Below are 21696 nucleotides of genomic sequence, written 5' to 3'. Positions count from 1 at the left end.
TTCTCCAAAACAGTTAAAAGGCACCGGAGAAGTTAGCAGTATTTCATCCTAGATAGCTAGTCATGAATTTCCCTTCTTTATCAAACTTAAAAATAATAAATCGCTCCCACGAAGCAATGGTGAAAGACCTATTTCGACAAAATATTTTATTGTACATAACAGCTGAGACAGATTTTCAGGGTTAATGTAATGGAACCTGTGTCAGAGAACAGCCTTAACTTCACTGGCATTTGTTGACAGACAAATAAACCACACTCATAAAGGATCGCATTTCGATTAAAAGGTTCGCCAAGAAACCGCATGCATAACATATGACTCTTGCGAAAGTGTGTAGAAACGTGTGTAGAAACGAGTAAAAACTGAGGAGGCAAAACAACTCACGTTCACAATAAAATGACTTGCCTGCACGAGTGTCTCCGGTACATCCAGTATCCGCTACAGTCAGAAGCTTTGCATTACTGTTGTTTGTGTTTTTCTGTCGCTAAGTCAGAGCGGTCAACTCAAAAACAGCGTCAAGCTTTTGCTACAGTTGAGTTTTCACCGCGTGAGGGTGACACAATCAGACACAGTCATACACAAATTAGCACACACACACACACACATACAAGATGACTGACTGTTGCGCACACTACGGTTGTGCCTGACGGCGCTAAGAAGATCACAGTCACACTATGTCTCGCGCGCTCTTCCTCTCAGGGTGGAAAGTGAAGGGGGGTTGAGTTTCGCGGGAGAGATGGAAGGTAAGAATGGGCACTAGAAAAAATAAGGACCTCCTACAAGCTGTCATGTGTTAAAGAAAATGTGCTTGCTTGAAAGTAAACTAATCTGAGCACCAAAAATGATCTTTACTCGATCATTTATGTGCTTACAGTTGGCTTTAAACTTAAAATGTGGATTGGACAGTACACAGTCTTCTTTATTGAGCTCTGAGCAGATCTATCTATCTATCTATATATATATATATATACTTGTAGTTTAATTTTCGAAGAGTAAACACTGAATTTAATTGTGGACACTCAAATCACGGCTCTGTTTAAAGTATTTTATGCCACGCAATTATATCACGACCTTGCTGAGTTCCCATTGTTCAAGCCTTATGCATTGAAGGACTATTACGTCACGCCCCGGTGCTTTGACCCCTCCCTCGCAATTCAACGAAAACGAAAAAAAAAAAAGAGGCGACTTCAACATCAAGTTCAACGCGACATCGCATTGTCACCAGTAAACACTTATGAGTGTGATTATGCGACGGTTTTAAGTGATTAAAACACATCCACAAACGACCGCTCACTGCAAAAAGAAGTGGTCTAGGCGCTACATCCAGAGTCAGCAAGGGCGGGGGTTGGGCCGGAGAGAGAAGGATAGAGGACGGGGGGGGGGGGGGGGGGGGGTGATCGTGTGGTTTGGTGGGAGGAGCCTGAACGCAGACTGGTTTACTCAACTAAACTGATCTTGAACAACAGACTAATGTAGTCCAAACTGATATGCCAACGTCAGTGTTTAATCGCTGAGGTATTGGGGAAGAAGAAACCGAGAGCGCAAAATATGGTTGTTAAAGTGATCTTGAACAAGAGTCTAAGTCAAAGAAATACAAGATAGCTTTCACTTAGAACAAAGACCATTATGCACTAAACATGGACCTGCTCTTCTGTGGTGTCATACACTCTAGTTTTTTCTGTCTTGTTCCTCCACATGATTAACGACGACTGTTCCATTTTATGTGTTCTTCTTGAAGCAGGGTGCTTGTTAATTCTGGTACAAAAAGTGTGGTTTGTATTATGCAAGTAGAACATGTGTGTTTCTGTGTAAATGTATTTATGTAAAATTTAATTATCCTGTGAAATATAAGATTAGGTGATTGTAATTTCCATTTGATTTAATGTGTACAGCCCATTTTGTGGTCTCGTAGGAAGACAGCCATTTTGATTTCCGTCTCTCTCCCTATGTTTTCAACTTCTTCATCTAAGATGTCTCCCAGCTTAGCTGCAATACCACCATCAACCAACAGGTGTAATCACACATGAACAAAGAAAAGTTAATTAACGTGCTCCTTGGTTAACGTAATTTAAGGTAGATGATGGACACATCTGCCTACAATAAAATTGTGCTTGGATGTATTAGCCAAAGGACACAGAATCATAGTGTGACACACAATACCCACAGATGTCATAAAGAACTTTAACATGAATATATACGTATACATGCAAATTTTGTGTCAATAAATTTTCTGACCGAAACAAAAACAGCTTTTACCCCCTTAAAGGTATTTGATTCAAGCGAAAAGCATCTGCGTACTCGTTGTGTTAAGAGGGCAAGTGAATCACTGTGAAAAAAAAATTAGCATGTGTAAAAACAGGGGATATATCACTTAGGAGAATAGCAAATAGTGTGAAAAAAAAGATCTACTAACAGGATAGAGATTTCTGTTAAAAACAGAAGAAGAAGACAGAAAAAACAGACAGTACACGTGCTACAAAGCCAGAGTGGTGGACAGTCAAGAGACTGAGAAATTGTAGGAGAGTTGAGCATTTGCTCCTCCCCCTTTCTGCTGAGGAGAAGGAGGGGTGGAGGGGGTGAGCAAACACTACAGTCTCACACACACACACACATACTAACAGTGCAGGAAAGTGAGAGTGCGCGCGCTACCGTTTACAGTCAGATCAGACAAGCAGATTACACAACAGCCACAGAGAGAGAGAGAGCGAGAGAGAATTGTTCATTTGAATAAATAGTAACCAGCAGTAAAGTCAGAATCTCCTGAAAATGTAATGTACTGAACCAGATTAAATATTTTGCCTCCCTCAAGATTTTACTCGTATATTTATTGTAATATTATATCGATAAAGAAAACGCAGTCTCGCTTTTTCTCTCCTGGTAGAGGTGGTAATTGCTCAGACTTTCACCATGTGGTGTGTCGTTCTATTATTACAGCACCCAACCTGCCAAGGCTTCAAACTGCTGTATAAGTCGTTGTTCATTTTCATGGTACGGGCAAGTTCGCCATCGCGTGGCTGCTCTGTGCGGTTTCCAACCTGAAACTTTGTGTTATGTCTCCTCCTACTGGTGAATCTGAACATGCTGCGCGGTTTCTTGATCACGAAAGAAAGTGACGCAGAATGAAGGTGGATTAATATTTTGCCTCGTATTAAACGCAGTTGTTCCTTTAATAAATTAAGCCGTTATCTACGGCACCAATAGTTTAATGGTAATGTTAATAAAAGTGACAGATAAGTGAGCGTTAAGACAAAGTTCAAAATCATGAAAATGGTGGCAAACGTGTTTATTACATTAAAAAATAACTCAAACATTATAATAAATAATATATAAATAAAATAAATTATAATACTGTAACTGTATTTAATATACCACAACATCATTAATGAGATTTGATATTAAATAAAAGCTGAGATATTCAACAGTCAAGAGAATGATCCATAGCAGGGGAGACATGTCAGTATATTGATATGACAACAGTTAATTATGTGAGGGTATTTTTTGTTTGTTTATTTTTTGGTTTTGTCATGATGTTCCAGCTTTAAAATGTCTCTGTCAACTGAGGTTTGACGTGTTCCACTGGCCATGATAGCTGAGTTTCAGGATTCAACCAATTAGCAGCGTTAGCTAGAAGAATAAAACAAACAAAACAAAACAAAAAAAAGAAAGAAAGCAAAGAAATGGTTTGGCTAGTTCAGATCTTGGTCTCTGTGACTCACGCATCTCACACACTGTTATTAGCTCTAAGGTCACTCGCCACTTAGTGTGAAATCCTCAAATCCTCATTTCACATGGTCATTTTAAAGTTAGGACAGTGACAAGTCAAACTTTTTTTTTTTTTGATTTGGGTATGGATGGACTGTAGCTTGTGAGCTGTAACTGAGAGATATATACTTACATGCACACAGACTAGCATGGCACACAGATTTTAGGGGAAAAAAAAAAAAAAAAGGTTTCATTTCTACAAATGTCTTACCCATCAGGGTAAGCGCACTTTCCTTCTCACACAAACACACACACACATACACACACACACACACACACACACACACACACACACAGAAATACAAAATTTGGTTCAGGTGGTGGGGGGGGGGGCGCCTTGCAGTACAGACCATATGTTTGGAAGGAACAGATGACATCTAAACTAATTCTACTGTGCTGTGTGGTGTGATTACTGTATTGTCAGTGGGAGACTATCTTAAAACAGTTCTACTGTGTAGTGTTGTGATTAATGTAAGTAGAAGACTATCTAAACCAGTTCAACTGTGCAGTGGTGCAATTACTATAATTTATGTGAGTAAACTGTAAAAGTGAACTGGTCACCATTGTATACTTGAGGCAAAAGTGCAATTTCAAACCATGTGAAACACTGGCTTGCATTTGACCTGTCTTCCCTTATTTGGAATGGTTGTGTCTCATATATTGAGAGTTTTCTCATATGCAGATATTTGTACTGATGATTAAGCAGGGCTGTAAACTTACACTGGGGTCTGTATCTGCAGTGGTTTGGCAGGTAGAGAGTTTGGAGGGAACGAGCATGCCCATATTGAGCAGATCTCTCTTCCCCAGTGCAGAGTGAAAATGAGCGGCAGTTTGGTCCTCCATCCATGTGGTGGTGCTATAAATGATACTGACTGTTCTACAGGGTGGTGCTGATTTTTTTTTTTTTCAATAATAATAATTGGGCAGGGGGAGGGGGGGGGGGGGGGGGGCACACGATTAAATCACAGAGAGCAAGACAAGAAGGCAAGAAAATAATTTTTGAAGTTTTAAGTGCACTTTTTTTTTGGTCAGCTGAAAAAGTGTACTTTTAGTATAAGTAATTATTAAATCTTAATGAATCTGCATAGGTCGCCCAGATGTCTTGCTCTACTGGCTCAAAAGTCATGATAATGTCCAGTTAGGAGGTGTTTTCTCTTTTTTCCTTTTCTTTCTTTTTTTTTAAGAGGCTCGTGAGAGGAGAAACAAAGACAGTGGGGTTTTTTTGGGGTTTTTTTTTGTTACGACAAGTAAAGACTAGAAACTCCACAGCGACAGACTCCTCAGAACATGCAGTGATGAAAAATATATAACACAGGATTTTTATCAATCATCAATCATCTTTATCTCTGCCATCTTTTCTTTTTACTTTGTTTCTCTCTTTTTCCGTCTGAGGGGTTTTTTTTTTGTTTGTAATCTCTCACTCGTCTCCCGTCGTCGTAGTTACAGGTTGCTCTCCTGTGTGTCGTTGGCGGTGGAGGTGGAGATTGGGTGGAGCCCTCCGTTGTCGTTGAGTCTCTTTGCGCGGTATGTTTCGTAGTGGATGTTGTGGGTGACCTCCTTCAGATCCTGCAGGTGAGACCTGAGAACAATGCATGGATCCGATTGGTTACACACAACAACAACAACAACAGCAACAGCTCTAATCTTCAGACTGAATTGAGTCACTAAAATGCAAAACGATTTTAAAAAAGAATATCGAGGAAAAAATGAAGCGTTTATAAACGAATTCAAAACGCGTTAACTAACAAAACACGTAATTAATCAATTTGTTTTAAGTTCATGTTATAATAAAAAAAAAACAAGAAGACACAATTATTGATAACCGTGATATGTAATATAATTAAACATATGTAGTGTTAAGTAGAGTAATTCATTTATTTTTTTCATAATGAAATAAAGAAGTAAAAAACAGACAAGCCTGACTTAACAACAGAACGGTACCATACCTTTAAAAAAAACAAAACAAAACATACTTTACCTAATGACAAAATCTCGCAGTAGGGAGAATTCGCAGTGATTTGGGTTCTCAACTGCAGAGGGAGAAGCACACAGACAAAAGTTGTGAGGCAGATTACATTATTACTCTGGTACAGCTGAAGAGGTAAGAGCTTTTTGTAAAGGAACCTTTGGGAGGCTGCTTAGAATAGGTGGCACTGCAGAGCACAAAGTAGCAAAAATCCCCTTTGTCTGTCACTATATTCTCACTGTAGCCCATCACCACAGCCAACTCAACCAACCAGGCACTGAACGAATTCTGTTGTCTGTCACTGTATTCTCACTGTAGCCCATCACCACAGCCAACTCAACCAAGCAGGCACTGAACGAATTCTGTTGTCTGTCACTGTATTCTCACTGTAGCCATTCACCACAGCCAACTCAACCAAGCAGGCACTGAACGAATTCTTTTGTCTGTCACTGTATTCTCACTGTAGCCCATCACCACAGCCAACTCAACCAAGCAGGCACTGAACGAATTCTTTTGTCTGTCACTGTATTCTCACTGTAGTCCATCACCACAGCCAACTTAACCAACCAGGCACTGAACGAATTCTTTTGTCTGTAGGCATCAGAAAAGCATCGGCCATTTACCACGTTTCATTCATTACGCGATTGAGAGCCTAAGGGTGTTGACACACGATACCATGTATGAAGAGAGAGAAAAAGTATTCTGAATTACGATTTTAAAAAATATCTGACGGTAAAAATCCTTGGGGAGACTTTAAAATAACCAACTATACTGAGCCAGACTCAGAAATACTTGCCTTGAAAAGAAAACAATGAGAGTTAAGTCGTGGCTCATTAACCGCAGCCTATCCATACATCATCAGATGTCGTTCCGGAGGCAGTACGGTGAATATCAGAGTAAAAATGGTAACAGAGGGAAGGCAGATTGGAAGATATCCCTCCATCCTTCCCTGGCAGAGAGATAAAGCCACTGGAGCGAGAAACTCCCCACGGCACACATCCCCACTGAGCTCAGAGCGGAGCTGACGGATGCGCGTACACACACACACGCGCGTGCGCGCACACACACACACACACACACAGACATCAGCTCTAGAAATATGACAGACCCAGCAAAAAACCCCCCGACCATCACCACATGCGCCCTGAGGCCAAAGCCCAGTTCCTGAGTCCCTGCTTCTCATTCTCTCTCTCTCTCTCTCTCTCTCTCTCCCTCTCTCTTTCCCTCTTTCTCTCTCCCTCTCTCTCCTCCTGTGTGTGTCAGACTGAGAAACTGCAGGAGAGCGGCACAGCTCATTACAGTGCAGGCAGAAGTGTGACCCCGCCGTCCTCAGTGTCAACGTCAGGTTTCGACTTGGACACCTTAAAAGGTACGCACCTCGGTGTACGAATCGTCAGCAGGGTACGAAACGTGTTTTATTTTCTATCCTCGCGCAAAAAAAAAAAAAAAAAAAAGATATGCAGCCTACCTACGTGTATTTGCGATCAACTCTGCTCAGCTGAATGGTGGGTCTAACTGATTGTTTCACCTCTGGGATCTAAGCTTTTTGAAAAAAGTCTTTTCTTTCCCAAGACAAATTTGGTGCCAAAACCCGGAAGCAAACAGAGCAGCAGGTGGGACAGCTTTGAAGCAGGCAATTGTGACTCAGGGCCACTATTAGTGTATTTTTATCCACTGCCCCACTGAGTCCAATAACATGAACTGCACCCCTCACGCCACAGTCTTTTAGCAGCGCTCAAATGTAATGTGCACTGGAGTCAACTGTGAGACCCAGGCAAATGACAGAAGCGAACAGTTTAGATCATTTGACGGAATGAGGGAATCCCTGGGGAGAGTTTTAACGGCCGGGGAAGGAAGAAAAATGCTTTTTGCGTGGGGTTTTTTTTGTTTGTTTGTTTGTTGTTTGTTTTTTATTACGAGGCTGCTCCTCATGGGAGCCTGTTGGAGCATGGTTGGTTTTATTAGGTGGGTTTTGGGTTGAAAAGAGCCCTTCGTAACTTCCAGCGCGAAACGTGACTCACATTTCTGACTCATTAACGAAAGAAAAGCCCTGTCAGCCTCACAGAGGCAAGACTAATGAGAGTGAACGGGAAAAGCGCGATTTCTTCACAAAACTGCTTTTCTTTTTTTAACATAACTCTTAATGTCCTACGAGTATTTGACTTTCTGTATGTGCTTTATGTGAATTTCTCACTACGTGGACTTCATTGCATGTGCTCATACTCCTTATCAGTTCTAGATCCAAATAGTCTAGAACAGTAACATAAGGCGTGATACAGTTGGTACTTGTTGGTTCTGTTCACATACCCCCAGGTTACAGCTCTGCTTCAGTTACATATTAATTTTTTTTCTCCCCAGACTCAGCAGACTGTTGAGCTGTGAGGTTTGTTTAGAAATACTCCTCTTCTCCTGTGTAATCTTCTTTAAGAGTCAAATCGTGAGGGACGTTTCAATATAAGAACGGATTGCTTTTAGTGTGAAATGTTTTCTTGTGCTAATGAATGCACCTGATATTTGATGCAGAAAATAACCTAACTTTGGCAAAAATAACCTAAATTAGCGTGTAATATTCAGCCGTTGCTGAGACTACGTAATGGTATATATAAAGTGAAGGTGTTGGTGTATTTTAGGTACTACTATACATGTTCTTGTTAAAGCTACGGTCTGTCAGGATAAGGACTGTTAGCGAAAAGAGCAACTCAGGTTTTACATTCTGGGCCAACTGGTTAAGGATGATGGAGGAAACGGCCAGGTCGACCCAGTAAAAAAAAGTGCGTTATCACATCTTCTAAACTCCGAATTTGGGGAGACTCCACAGGGAAGCTGCTGTCGACAAGAACATTTATGGGCAACATTTCAGGGCGATGAGTTTGAGTGTCCCCGAGTCTCTGGTTTGACAGGTTCCTTCTCCCCTCATCACCAGTATTTGAATTATGCAACAAAGGCTTCTCCACATGATTAAAAAGCTGCTGACTAAAGGTTGCTGCAATGCTGTACTTCACTGGAGAAGCATCTTTAAATAACAACTTGGTTATTCCTCCTCAAACTAGGGCCGGGCGATAAAACGATCTCGAAACGGGATCGCGATAAAATTTATTAAGCTTTGGACATTTTCACTCAATATAGATAAATCTAACAGCCTATCACACAGCAGAAATAAATGCGACAACAGCCAATCAGTCTGCAGTTTTGGGCTTTTCAAGGCACACGCCCATTTCCTACTGCAAAGCATTGTTTGACTACCGGCGGTGAAGAAAGCTCTGGAAACGAAGGAAAAAAATGAGCGGAACCAGCGAGGGGCACGAAAGCAACTGTGAAAGTGAACTCACGTTATCCTCCAGAACTGAGGAAATTGCTGACAAAAAAGGTAACGCGGCATCAATTTTATGGAAGTGGTTTGGATCATTTAAAAGCGACAAAGCGCAGATTAAGACGGTCTGCAAAATATGTCGTCGGTTGGTGCAAACCAAGACAGGAAACGCGACAAATCTTCTCCATCTTTTCTGTCATAGCTTTTAGTTTTATTTACATAATTTTAATAAGTTACAAGGCAAGCTAACTTGTATTGTTCTGTTAAGGTAGATAAAGCATGTTTGCACAGTTAAATGTTTATGTTATGTTATTCTATTTTTGTAAATAAACTATATTCTAAAGTTTAACTAATGAACCCTCTGATTTCTTCAGGCTTCAGTCATTATCAGGATACTCTTCAAATTGGCAACATTATCAAATTATATATCATGATAAATATCGATACTGATCAATATGGAAAAAAATATTGCGATCATATTTTTGGCCATATCATCCAGCTCTACCTGAAACTGTAAAACACTTAAAACAAATATCAGATCAACAAAGTGCTACAAAGCAAAACCACAAGCCATTAATTTTCACTTAGTCAACAATCATTTCAGATGCCCAAAAGATTTTGTATTTGGTACATCAGACAGGCTAGTAACCGAACATCAAATTCTTGATTGTGAACAAACAGAAACGGTGACCTAACAGCCAAAAATGACTGCAAATACAGCAACAGTTGAGGCTCAAAATATGGTATGCAATAAACCATGGCAAACAGGAAACAAAACCTATTAAACAGACACACACACACACACACACACACACACAAAGACACACACGCACATGCATACACACACAAACACACACACAGATAGAAACCCACCTTCCACCACTCCCCATGGCGTCTTCCTCCCCAGAACTCGTTTGCCGTTAACTTGGTACTCTTTATCACTGCCAACCACGGCAAAGGGCATAGCCTCCTGAGGACAGAACCGTTTAATGAGCCGTGTACAATGTACGACAATACATATGAGAGGAGAGAGATATGAGTCAGACAGGGAGGCATTGAGAGAGGAATGCAGAAAGGCACAGAGAAGCTGAGAGAGAGAGGGAGAGAGAGAGAGAGAGAGAGAGAGAGAGAGGTAAGATACAGAGCAGAGGTGGACAGCAGAATGTAATGAGGGTGAGAGATTGAGAGAGGATAGACAGAATGAGGAGGAAAAAGGCAGAGAGGCAGAGTATAACAGACAGCAAACAAGGAAACGTTGAAAATCTGAAGGCGAGATGTAGCTTCCTGATTTCGTTCATAAACGAAATCTATTTAGACAGCGTTCGTGTTAAGGTCAAGAGGTAATCCCACTGAGAAATTCAACAGCCCTTGATGTTAATGAGGAATGGGATCTGGATGAGGAGACTGAAGAGGGAGAGGCTGCCAGCTCTTACTCTGATCTTATCATTATCGCTCTTGTCTTCCATGTCCTCATCGAATTCCTTCTGCGGATAAAACTCAATCCCACACACCTCCAGTTCCTTCCTCACCTAAGACACCGAATAAAAAAAAAAAAATAGATGTTATGAGACTCTCTTTCCCCTATGATTGACATGACTCTATAATTATTTTACTTTTGGATAAATAACGTTAAAAAACATGCATAAAAAATGAATTGCTGTAATCATTTGCTATAAGTGCCATTAACAGTCTATTCTTTCGTATGTATGACCTGAGAGCATGCCAGCTCTCTCTCTCCCTGTCTCTCTCTATCTCACCCTCTGTTTGAATTCAATTTTCTCGTCGGGAGTCAGCGTATCGGACTTGGCGATAACTGGGATGATGTTGACCACACGACTCAGGTGTTTCATGAACTCGATGTCCAGCTGACGCAAACTGAGAGAGACAGGGAGAGAGAGACACACAGACAGAGAAACAGTGACAGAGAGACAGGGACAGAGACAGACACAGATAGACAGGGACGGACACAGAGAGACAGAGACAGAGAGACACACAGACAGAGAGACAGAGACAGAGAGACAGGGACAGACAGGGACAGAGAAACAGAAACAGAGAGACAGGGACAGAGAAACAGAGACAAAGGGACAGAGAGAGAGAGACAGGGACAGAGACACAGAGACAGGGACAGAGACACAGAGAGAGAGAGAGACAGGGACAGAGAGAGAGAGACAGGGACAGAGACAGAGAGACAGAATTAACAGTGCATGAGGGGAGATTAGAACAGTGACTGTCATAAGACTGACACAGCAAAACTCCTCAGACTTTGATCATTCATTCACTGACACGTCGGTGAAGTATTGAAGTGTGGCATATATCAAGTGTATTTATGGACTTCTTGGTTGAAAAAGATCACACAGCCCTTTATTAAGAACCCAAATCACACCTTTCAGCTGTATACCCTGTAAAGCATTCTAGTTATAATCACATCCATGATCTTGTGTGTACTCTCTAACTCACGAGTGTCCGGTGGGGGAGATGAAGTAGATGCAGCAGTGCACTCTAGTGTCAGGGATTCGTTTTTTGCGAGCGATGTTCACCTCCTCCTTTAGAAACTTCTCATATTGCTCATTAATGTATTTGGAGATGGGCTCCCAGCTGCAGACACAAAGAGCGACTGTGAATTTACCTTATACGTATAGAACATGAACACTGCATTAACTGTATAACTGATATGGAAGACAACGGTTCCTGTGAACGAATAATTTACATGGACTGTTCAGTTAGGCCAAGGTTAATCAACAGACCCACATTGTAGGCCCTATATAATTAGCCCTAGATACTCAGAAACACCCATCTGTGTCCAATGTTACAATGTTAGTGATTATTTTTAATCTAATCAGGTGTAGACAAAGGTAAAAAAAAAAAAGACCAAGGACACAAACAAGTGTTCATTAATATTTGTAGGCACAAGCAGATAGAATGTCACAGCCAACATATAACCCACAACAAACAACAAATGTAACCAATCACAGTGCACATAGAACAGAGCAGATGAATCAATTATCTACCTGCATCTAATGTTTTATCTGAATTCCAAATATTTAGTAATCAAAGATATTATGCAAGAAGCTCTTGTATTATCCAGTATAATCTAGTATTATCAAGCAAAAGCAACAACAAAAGCAGCAACTACAACAGTAGGGCTTGGCGTTACGGCCTATAAATAATATCACGATATTTTTAGGCTATATCGCGGCACACGATATAATCTCGAAAAAATCTCCTTTAAAGCATTTATAAATGCTCGATTTAACCCTTTGATGCATACAATCACACCAGTATGATAATTCTAGCAGTCCCTGCAACATATGTCTGCACTAATGAATATGAACATTCTTGTTTATATTCATTAGTGGTTTCTATTGGAACAATTTTAAACTTGCATGTAAAAAGGGGGAAATCACAACCAAGTTCAATTTAACAACATTTATTCAACATCTTCCTTGCGATACCCAAACCACTGCCAGACAATGGATACGGTGCTGCTTTCTTTTCGTAACCAATTCGTCTGCCTCCATCTTCTATTACCGTTTCTGAACTCAACACGTACGAACTCGCTTTGGTGCTTCACTCTCTCCAGGCTCTTTCCCTGTTCCCCCCAGATACAAAACCACACATCTCACCCATATACATTACACACACTCGCCCAGGGGCGTGGTCCGGATGGGCGAGCGAGTGTGTGTGACGTATCTATGTGAGTTTTTTTTCTTTTTGTGTCTGTGAGAGGGAGAGAGCCATAGGAGAGAGCGAGAGAAGCGAAATGCCAAAGCGAGTCTCATGCCAGTGGCTTAAAAAAATTATGTGGAAAATTTGTACTCGATGTTCACAATATAGTCATTTACTAAATCGCGCGTAGAACAAGCCACGACACATCGAGTATATTTGAAATAGTGCCCACCCCATAACGGCAAAAACCCCCCCCAAAAACTAATGAAGACGACGTTGGTAAATAAATTGGGTCTAAATATCTTCACAGTAATTTGCATGAAGCACTATACCAAACTTTGTTTACTATTATGTGTAACATGATAATATAATATTTTATACTGTAGACCAATAGCATCGTGCAAGGATAATGTCGTGTCACATCTTTCCTTTCTTTATTTAGCCATCTCTCCATACCTCAACCCCCCCCCCCCCCCCCCCCCCCCCCCAAACAATCAAACATGTATCACATTCTAACACTTACCAGTTTTCATTGTTGATCTGGTCTCCAAACCCTGGGGTGTCAATCACTGTCAGCTTCATTTTAACTCCGCCCTCCTCAATCACTACGTGAGCCAAATCAATGACAAGTTGAGAATTTCTCATTTGAGCAGTACCTCTGTTATGCATGCTCTATATACAGCTACATCAGCCCTTCAGAAAGACCTTGGCATCAGAGAGAGGTTTAAACAGAATGATGAAATTGACTGAGCCATGCAGACTGTTAGATGAGTTTTAGAGACATGTCTTGCCAAAATCAAATCAAGGCGCCGAGAAACAGAACCCCTCATGTACTCCTAACAGGGTAAATCTAAGTATACACACCGGGTTATCGTAACCACACAGAGCGCGTTTGAAAGAGTTGTTTCTCAGAGTAAAAATGTTTTACATTTAAACACTGCATTTTAACACTGTAAAGCTGTTACCATTAATAAATACAGTGTTATAACGGTGTGCGGGAGGGCTTTGTTTGGGGTACAACTGTGGATTACGTATATCCTAAAAAAAAGTGTTTATATTTCTAAAAAGTTGCAAAAAAAATGCATCCTCTCAGAGGAAATTTAATTCCTGTGAATTTGCGATGGAAAAAAAAAGAAAACAGAGAACGTGAAAAATCCACGGTTAAGTCGTAGGTTTCACTGGCCGGCAGCGCAACTCAGCGCGTGTGCAAATAAACTCGCCTGTCAGCCGTGACCTATTTCCTCTGCATTTCTGTGCTGCTATTAGAGTGAATTTGCCTCTTGATTAAATCCGTATGTGATCTGCAATCTGCATTCGAAATTTCCTCTGAAAGGGGAGCGGTACGCGGGCAGCACCGACAGTGCCAACCGTTTACTCTACGGGCATTCTCCCTAAGGGCACAAACCTCTGTCTTTGCTCAGGGCACCACACACATGCCAGGCCGAAACAGATTCTCTCTACGGCCTGTGCAAACCGTGTGGACACCTGTCTCCCGCATGGGACGAATCGGAGAAGGTCACACGGACACATTCAGCACCGTTCACTTCAATACACACGCATCTTCTCTAAAATGAATAAGCATGGAGGATTACAGGATTCTGCACTGGTGTGCAACGGTGAGTACTAATGAATTCTAGGCACAGACGTCTTCAACCGAAGCTCTAGAAATGCCATTTCCAAATACTCTAATTTTTAGTAATGTAGCAAAGGTAAAACAAAAACAAAAACAAAAAAAAAAACATCATGGAAACACTTAGTGTGGGTGAGGGAGATTATAAAACACGTCTGTAAGACACATGCACAGGATAATTAAATGAGCGCTCACACAAAGGAATCAATCAGTGAGCATTCTAATGACATCTACAGGTAATGATCCATGCATATGTATTGGAGTTCCTGACTGACAACAAATACATCTTCTTTCTGACATCTGCTGGAGTAGGTGTTCATATCCTGTTTGTGATGCAACGAGCAACAACAGTCAACGATGCTATATATATCCTGTCTCCCACACTGCTGGCTGAGCCACCTTTAAAAATCACACAGGACAGATTTTGAGGGTGAGTGAACCATCCTGCGGTCTTACCGTGAGACACAGACTTGATCTCCACTGTTTTGGGGATCTTCTCCTCTCGGTTCCACCCAGAGCTTCTTCTGCTCACCTGAGACTTAAACAGTGTGTTAACCAACGTGGACTTCCCTAAGCCACTGTGACCTGAGAGAGAGAGAGAGAGAGAGAGGGGGGGGGGGGGGATGAGGCCAGGCAAGGTACAAGAAGGAGAAAGAGGAAAAGTAGAGTAAACAAGAAGGAGAACATGATGCAAGGCATTTTAAAGCTTCCTTCTCGGTGGTGCATCCAAAATGCAGTTTTCACAAAAAAAAAAAAAAAACCCAAACAAAAAAACACACACAAGCTGAATTCAACACTTACCAACAACCATGATATTGAAATCAAAGCCGGTCTTCATGGTCTTCTTCCTCATTTGCTCGATGATGGTATCAATGCCAATGTATCCTAGCAATGCGGACCCGCCCCCTGACCCCTGACCTCCGGCCCCTGGCCCTTGAGGGGCGACAGGGGCACTGGCGGGTGGTGCCACATGAGAGGGTTTGGCAGGGACTGCAGGTTTGGGTCTCACTTCTGGGGGCACAATTTCTGACATGTCTGGAGTAGAGAGAGTGAGAGAGACAGATAGACAGACAGTTAGAGAAAGAGAGCGAGAGAGAGAGAGAGAGAGAGAGAGAGAGAGAGAGAGAGAGAGGGGGGGGGGGCTGTTTATAGGATATTGGTGAGCCACCCAGGTGTGTACAACTAACTCAGGCCTGTAAGAATGGGTTGTGCTACAGAACAAAAGCTTAAGTCTTCTCAGGTGTATATAAAAATGCTGTTTAGGAGGACATAAAATTGCCCCTGAAAAAGACAGTATACATCACACAGTTCACAAACTGCTTCATTAGAAATTCATTCATTATTTTTTTAAAAGAAAAACAGTCGTTTAAAAATAAATGCTTTATAAAAACACACAAATTTCTACTTTGCTTCAACTGAAAAGATCAGGGTACAAAACTTGGAAAGAATTCAAGCCTTCTGTAAAATACTCTTAAAGCTACACTGAATAAAATTCCGTTTTGCTATGTGCTGTTGTATTCAGATAAACATAGTTGCATTCCCCCTTTAAGATTAAATAAGAGGCGAATCACTAATTAGGCGATAGAATCGCCGTCTAATCGGTTTACCAGATTATTCGTCAGCGGAGCATCCTTTATCATGCATGTTAAAATCATTGCAAGAGAAACCTCTGCTTGACAGCATGTCCATCCATTCCCGCTAAGTAGGCTAACTGCTACTGTTTGAATGTGTTCGATTTGCCTTTGAGATACTTCTTTGATTACGTTAGCATGCCAGTCAACGTTATCAAAACATATACCAGTAATTAATAAGTTAATCGCAGTGGGTCAAGGGAATGTGAGAGAGCCTGAATTAGCTTGCATGTCCATTGTCCTCATTCTCTAATAAAATTCTCCATCACTCTCCAAGCTCCGACTCACCAGATGCCTGTTCAGATTCGATCGCCTGATTCTTCTGAGACGGTAAACGGCGAGCTACTTAATGTTATTAGCCTAATAACTCCAAATGAATGAAAAAATATGGATTGGTACACTCAGGATGTGTTGATACACTGATGTTTCAGACAAGTCATATGAGCCGTCTAGGATCCTCTGCTCCTGTCCTTTCCTTTCTCTCTGGCTGTTCCCAGCCCGTTACCCCTTTTTCGTTACTAAGGAGACAAGAGACTGGGGTGATGCAGCGCGCATGCTCAGACAAAGCGTGAGCTCAGGAATTGCAATTTGGGCTGAAAGACAGCAGTTTTTTGGAACTACACCATGTAGTCCTGATCCACATCCCAGATTTCCACAAATTATCCATGGGGAGTAAATGCGCGATTGACCTATTACTAGTAAAATCTTACTTACTCGTGTATCCAGGTTTGTTTTCAGTTCTGGTTAAACTGTCTTTTTTTTTAGGCAGTAAACACAACCATAATTTTTGTACACTAAACTTTGCAATTAAACCATAGTTATTTACAAAATCTGCGAGCTAATTATCATTGCATACCTTTAAATATTTTCAATAAACGTTATGTTTAAATACCTTTAAGGATCATAAATGTCCTATAAAAGTAATTACATCTGTCTCTGTGGTTAACTGGATACAACAAACAGGCCACGTAAACAGTCCATGGAAACAAACAACAACATCAGTGCCCATTTATAAATACAGTCTCATCCAGTACAGTACCTATCTACTGACTGAACAATGTCTACTCACATTTTTGGCTGTTGTCGTTGTGTGTTAAGCTCTCATGCTTAAACCCTCTTGTGTGTGTGCGCTGGTGCCAGCTGAAGAGATGATTCGTTTAGTGTGTTGAGAGTCAATTTTCTGTGAATGTCAGACTGCCTGTTCCCTCACACTTATCTATGTGCGTATAGTAATGTCTGCTGACACACTGATAAGGCACAACGCCTCACTCACATGCACGTTTTTCCCTCCACTTACAATCATTTCTGATGGCCAAAGCAGAAAACACGAATTATGCTCCAATTGTCTACAATTCTTTGAATATTTTTCCAAGCATTTAATGCACTTCTGAAAAAGACCAGATTTTATGTTTAAGCACACAGAATTAATGTGTCCTTTACATCTGCCAAGACTAAATGACATTCATACAGGTTTTAAGAGATCTCTCTCTCTCCCTCTCTCTCTCTCTTCCCAGCATCTTTATACAAAATGATTTTTCATCACACTCACCCACAGTCACCCAAACCCCAGGGTGAGGTGTTGGCTCGTAGATGTCTCTCATCTCCACGGAGACAGATGGTCTTGTCTGCGGGGGGTCTTCAAATTCATGTAACAGAGAGAGATTCATTTCTCTCCGTCCAACACATTCAGCACCCTCTTGTCTCGTTGACAGCTCACACTTTGTTTCTGGGCCGTTGCTGGTTTGGGACAGCGAGCCGGGCAGGTGCTGGTAATCCATAGACGCCGGCCGCTGAGGTGCCCATTCATCCATGGAACATTCCAGAACGTCGGTGCGTTTGTTCGGGTCATGAGGCGAGGGGGTCCGGGTGAGGTCAGGACGGACCGGTCGAAACGCTGTGTCATGTTTCCTGCCCCTAGCTCCCGCCGTTTCGGAGTCACGTGGCCCGCGCCTCGTGCCGTGCCTTTGTTTTGAATACCTGTGATCTCTCGTGGAAAGAGACTCCTCTTCTGCGGAGCTCGTTTCACTCAGACTGGATTTACGCGAATCGGTGTCCGAAGCACCGGAATTCCTTTGGGCGGAATCGAAGGATCTCTTCCTCGCGGGCCTTCTCATCACTGTCGGGGTAGATGGGCAGAAGGAGCTCTCACATGGCTGGGCTGGTGTCAGGTATGTCGATGTTCCTTCCGACCCGCCGCCCGTTCCTTTGATGTCGGGCCTTTCGATTCTGCTCAACTGACTGACTTCAGTTGAGTGACCGGGGCTCTTCAAAGGGAAGCCTCGCATCCTGTTTGATTGATTGGTTTGGCTTGCGTGCTGGGGTGCACCGGCCTGTGGGTCTGTCTTTGAACTTGAGCGCTGGGGTTTGATGCTGGGCCTAAGCTCACGAATGTCAGCGTGACTCCTTTTCATGTTGAGCTGAGAGCGTTTGATCCTTCCAGGTAATTCTGTGGATTCTTCATTTGCAGCGGTCTGAGTTAGGTTGGGATTTGAAGGGGTCTCTTGATTGCTGCTCCAGTCCTCAGACAAGGACGGTGAAAGGAGTGGTTGGCGTTGTCTGGAAGACAACATCCTTCTTCTGACTTCTTCCTTCCCAAAACTAGGGGAGATGGGCCCTTCCTGACGTGTGGTACGTTGTAATTTTGGTGACAAACCAGCTTGGCTAGGTAGTCCCATTGTCTCTCGTTTATCGTGTAATGTGATATAGTAGAAATGGGAGTCTTTCTGAGGAATCGATTGTTCAGATCCCGATAATGAGAGTACAGCTTTGGATTGTCTTTGAGGCAGTCGACTGTCTCTAGCACAAGCCCTGGGTGACATAGATCCATCTAGAGTCTTTATAAAGGGACTTTGTGCCCGCTGAATTATCTTATGAGAGTCAAATGTCCTATTGTCTTGTTTCGACTCAAACTGAGCATGAAATGACTGTGACTCCCTTTCTGCGTTTCCCTGAATCGAAGATGTATTCTGTACCCTGTCAGAATTGCCCTTACCCTGTAAATGTCTTGTGCTAGATACTGTCATTCTCCCTGTTTTGGTTAAACTTAGCCGGGCTTGAATCAGGACCGGGTCCTGGCATTGGCCTCTTCTTTTATAGGCTGCCGTGTTACACTGTCCTTTAAAGACCTTTCCTACGTGTCTGAGTTGTCGTGGGCTAGGGTATTCTGTCTGACGAGATACATTAGCAGTATGCGTATCGTCGGAACTTGAAAGGTTTACCAAATTACCTGAGCTATGGGGCGTGTTGTATCTGTGCAGTTTAGGTGACTGATCCTTGGGCTGGCTTGTAAGTCTCTTTGTGTCACAAATGGGAATTGACCTGGCTGTCCTCTCATTGGATGGACTGAGATTCAATCTTGATTTCTGGCCTTCCACTGGCCACTTCTCACCCCGCATCACAGGGGAGCGACATGGGCTGATTTTTGGAACGGGAAGAAATGAGGGGCGGTCTGTGTTCTCTCTCTCTGATTGGACTGAGATTATAGGAATTTTGATTGGCGGTGTTGATGCAGATCCCACAGTGGTTTCCGTGGCAGCTAAGGAGTTGTTTGAAGAGCTAAAGGATTAAATGGGTAGAGAGGGAAGACCATTAAACAGGCAGGTAAAACAGAATTAAATATAATTAATGATCCCTCAGCTTTGAATCTGTCATGACTGCAAGTGATCTGCAAATCACAGTTTGGATATATCCAATAAAATTCAAGTGCTCTTTTTTTTTCTTTTTTTTTAATCAAACCCCTTTGAGCAATTATTCTAATCACAATCTCACATTACCTCTCAAAAGACAAGCACTCGCATCTTTTTTTCTTTTCCTTTGTGAATTGCAGTGTGGTAATGCGGTAATGTTAGCACTCTTTAGACTGAGAAACTTACCTGCATGACACAGAGTCTCTGTGATCCAGGGGAAGCAGGGAGCCTCCTCTGTCGCTGAAGGAGGAGATAAGGATGGGCTTCTTTCGGATGATGGGAGAGGAGAGACGAACACTCAGCGGGGAAGGTGAGAGTCGTCGAGGAGACGCGGGACTTTGGGACCGTGGAGTTATAGACGGGTCCAGGCTGTTAGCGCTCATGTTATCCAAAGACATTGACTGATAGAGAGAAAGAGAAAGAACATATTGAATCCGACACTGAAACAAAAATAGATCATAGATTATGTCTGTACGAGGTAACAGAGAACAAGAATGTGGATAAAAATGACAGAAGTTCAGCATGCTGTTTAGTCCTTAAATACAATTACACAAACACAATGTATTTTACACATATTGGACATTTTTTTTGTGTGTGTCAGAAATAGCACAGATAAAAACTGAAATATTTCCTCTTTTCTGCATATTTACAAAAATTTAATTATGTAAGGAGTCCTCGGGGTACGATCAATTATCTGTTTGCACTTCAAACCTGGAAACCTAATTAGATTAAAACTTCCTCATGATACTGAATGAAAGTAAAGAAAAGAAAAGAAAAGAAAAGAAAAGAAAAGAAAAGAAAAGAAAAGAAAAGAAAAGAAGCCTACATCATTAGCTTTCAAATATGAAAGTTTCACCAACCTCAGTGCCTGTGCTTTCATTGCCCGCCTTGTCTTGTTGACATGGAAAGAGAGTGAAAGAGAGAGAGAGAGAGAGAGAGAGAGGGAGAGGGGAGGACGACAGGAAGTGGTGGGTATTCACATTCTCTCCATTCTTCTCGTCTAAAGCTGCACTTGTCTCGATCACCCACTCTCATCCTCTACTCTTAACCAAATGACAGAGGGTGTGAGAAAGAGGAGAAAATGAACTGAATTAAAATGTCAGAAACTACTGAAGGGGGGGGGGGGAATAGGACTGTGGGAGGTGTGAGGAAAGTTCTGGAATATAATTTGGCATGATCAGTCATTTGTTGTTCCCTAAATTTTCTATATATATGTGATATATGTGAATGATAGCGTTGATCTTTTCATATGTGTATTTGTGCAAAAATGGGTATATGTGACCAAAAATGCAAAAGCAGATATTGTTCAGCATGAATAAGTATGTTTATCAGAAAGACACACCACAGGACTCTCACGTGAGGATCACAAAATGACAACACACCAGGAAAGATAAAATAAATCATTTATTAATAATCAATATATAGTTATCTGTTCAGAGTGTTTACCGGTACTTTTCCAAATCAAAATCAGCTCTTCACATATAACATCGAAGTCCTATTTAGCATTCGAAACACTGACATAAAAACATCGGCATCACATTATAAATTAAATAAGATCATTATTCATAATAACAGTTGACAAAGTTTCCAACTTGTGAAAACTGACTAGCTGATTTGAATCTTGGACAAAAAAATATAACTAATTGATTGTTTTCTCCGACACAATGCAGAAATAAAATTTATTACATCAATGACCCCTAAAAAAATGATCAGTTTGGCACAATCTATAACACCATGCTTAGATACACGGCAACATGGAACAGTAGAAGAAGAAGAAGAAGAAGGAGAGGAAGAAGAAGAGGAAGAAGAAGAAGAAGAAGAAGAAGAAGAAGGAGAGGAAGAAGAAGAGGAAGAAGAAGAAGAAGAAGAAAGACAGACAATCACATTGCAAGTGTTGAAACAAGGTCACGTGAGTTACAGTTTCTTGATGTCTACAGCATATAAGGTTATTGGCTATTTTCTTATTGCAAATGTCATACAACATTCACATCTAAAATAATCAATGCATTCTTTTTTTTTTTTCTTTTTTTTTTTTTTTTCAGCAAACC

General features: G+C 41.6%; 1 protein-coding gene across 1 annotated transcript; it reads right to left on the bottom strand.

The window, feature by feature from the left end:
- Nucleotides 1-5000: 5000 nt before the first annotated feature.
- septin3 (septin 3) lies at nt 5001-17100 on the bottom strand. The gene is made up of 10 exons (XM_030779558.1): nt 17032-17100; nt 15133-15366; nt 14788-14916; nt 13225-13306; nt 11493-11630; nt 10793-10910; nt 10469-10564; nt 9909-10005; nt 5738-5789; nt 5001-5338 (listed from the first exon to the last, which is right to left on the bottom strand). Exons 2-10 carry the CDS (start codon nt 15362-15364, stop codon nt 5200-5202), a joined length of 1083 nt encoding a protein of 360 aa, XP_030635418.1. The 5' UTR covers nt 15365-15366; nt 17032-17100; the 3' UTR covers nt 5001-5199.
- Nucleotides 17101-21696: the final 4596 nt, after the last annotated feature.

Source organism: Chanos chanos, chromosome 7 (genome assembly GCF_902362185.1).
Source record: "Chanos chanos chromosome 7, fChaCha1.1, whole genome shotgun sequence".
Lineage (NCBI taxonomy): Eukaryota > Metazoa > Chordata > Actinopteri > Gonorynchiformes > Chanidae > Chanos > Chanos chanos.
The sequence above is the reverse complement of the archived record's forward strand: the minus strand, read 5'-3'. Positions and strand labels throughout refer to the sequence as shown.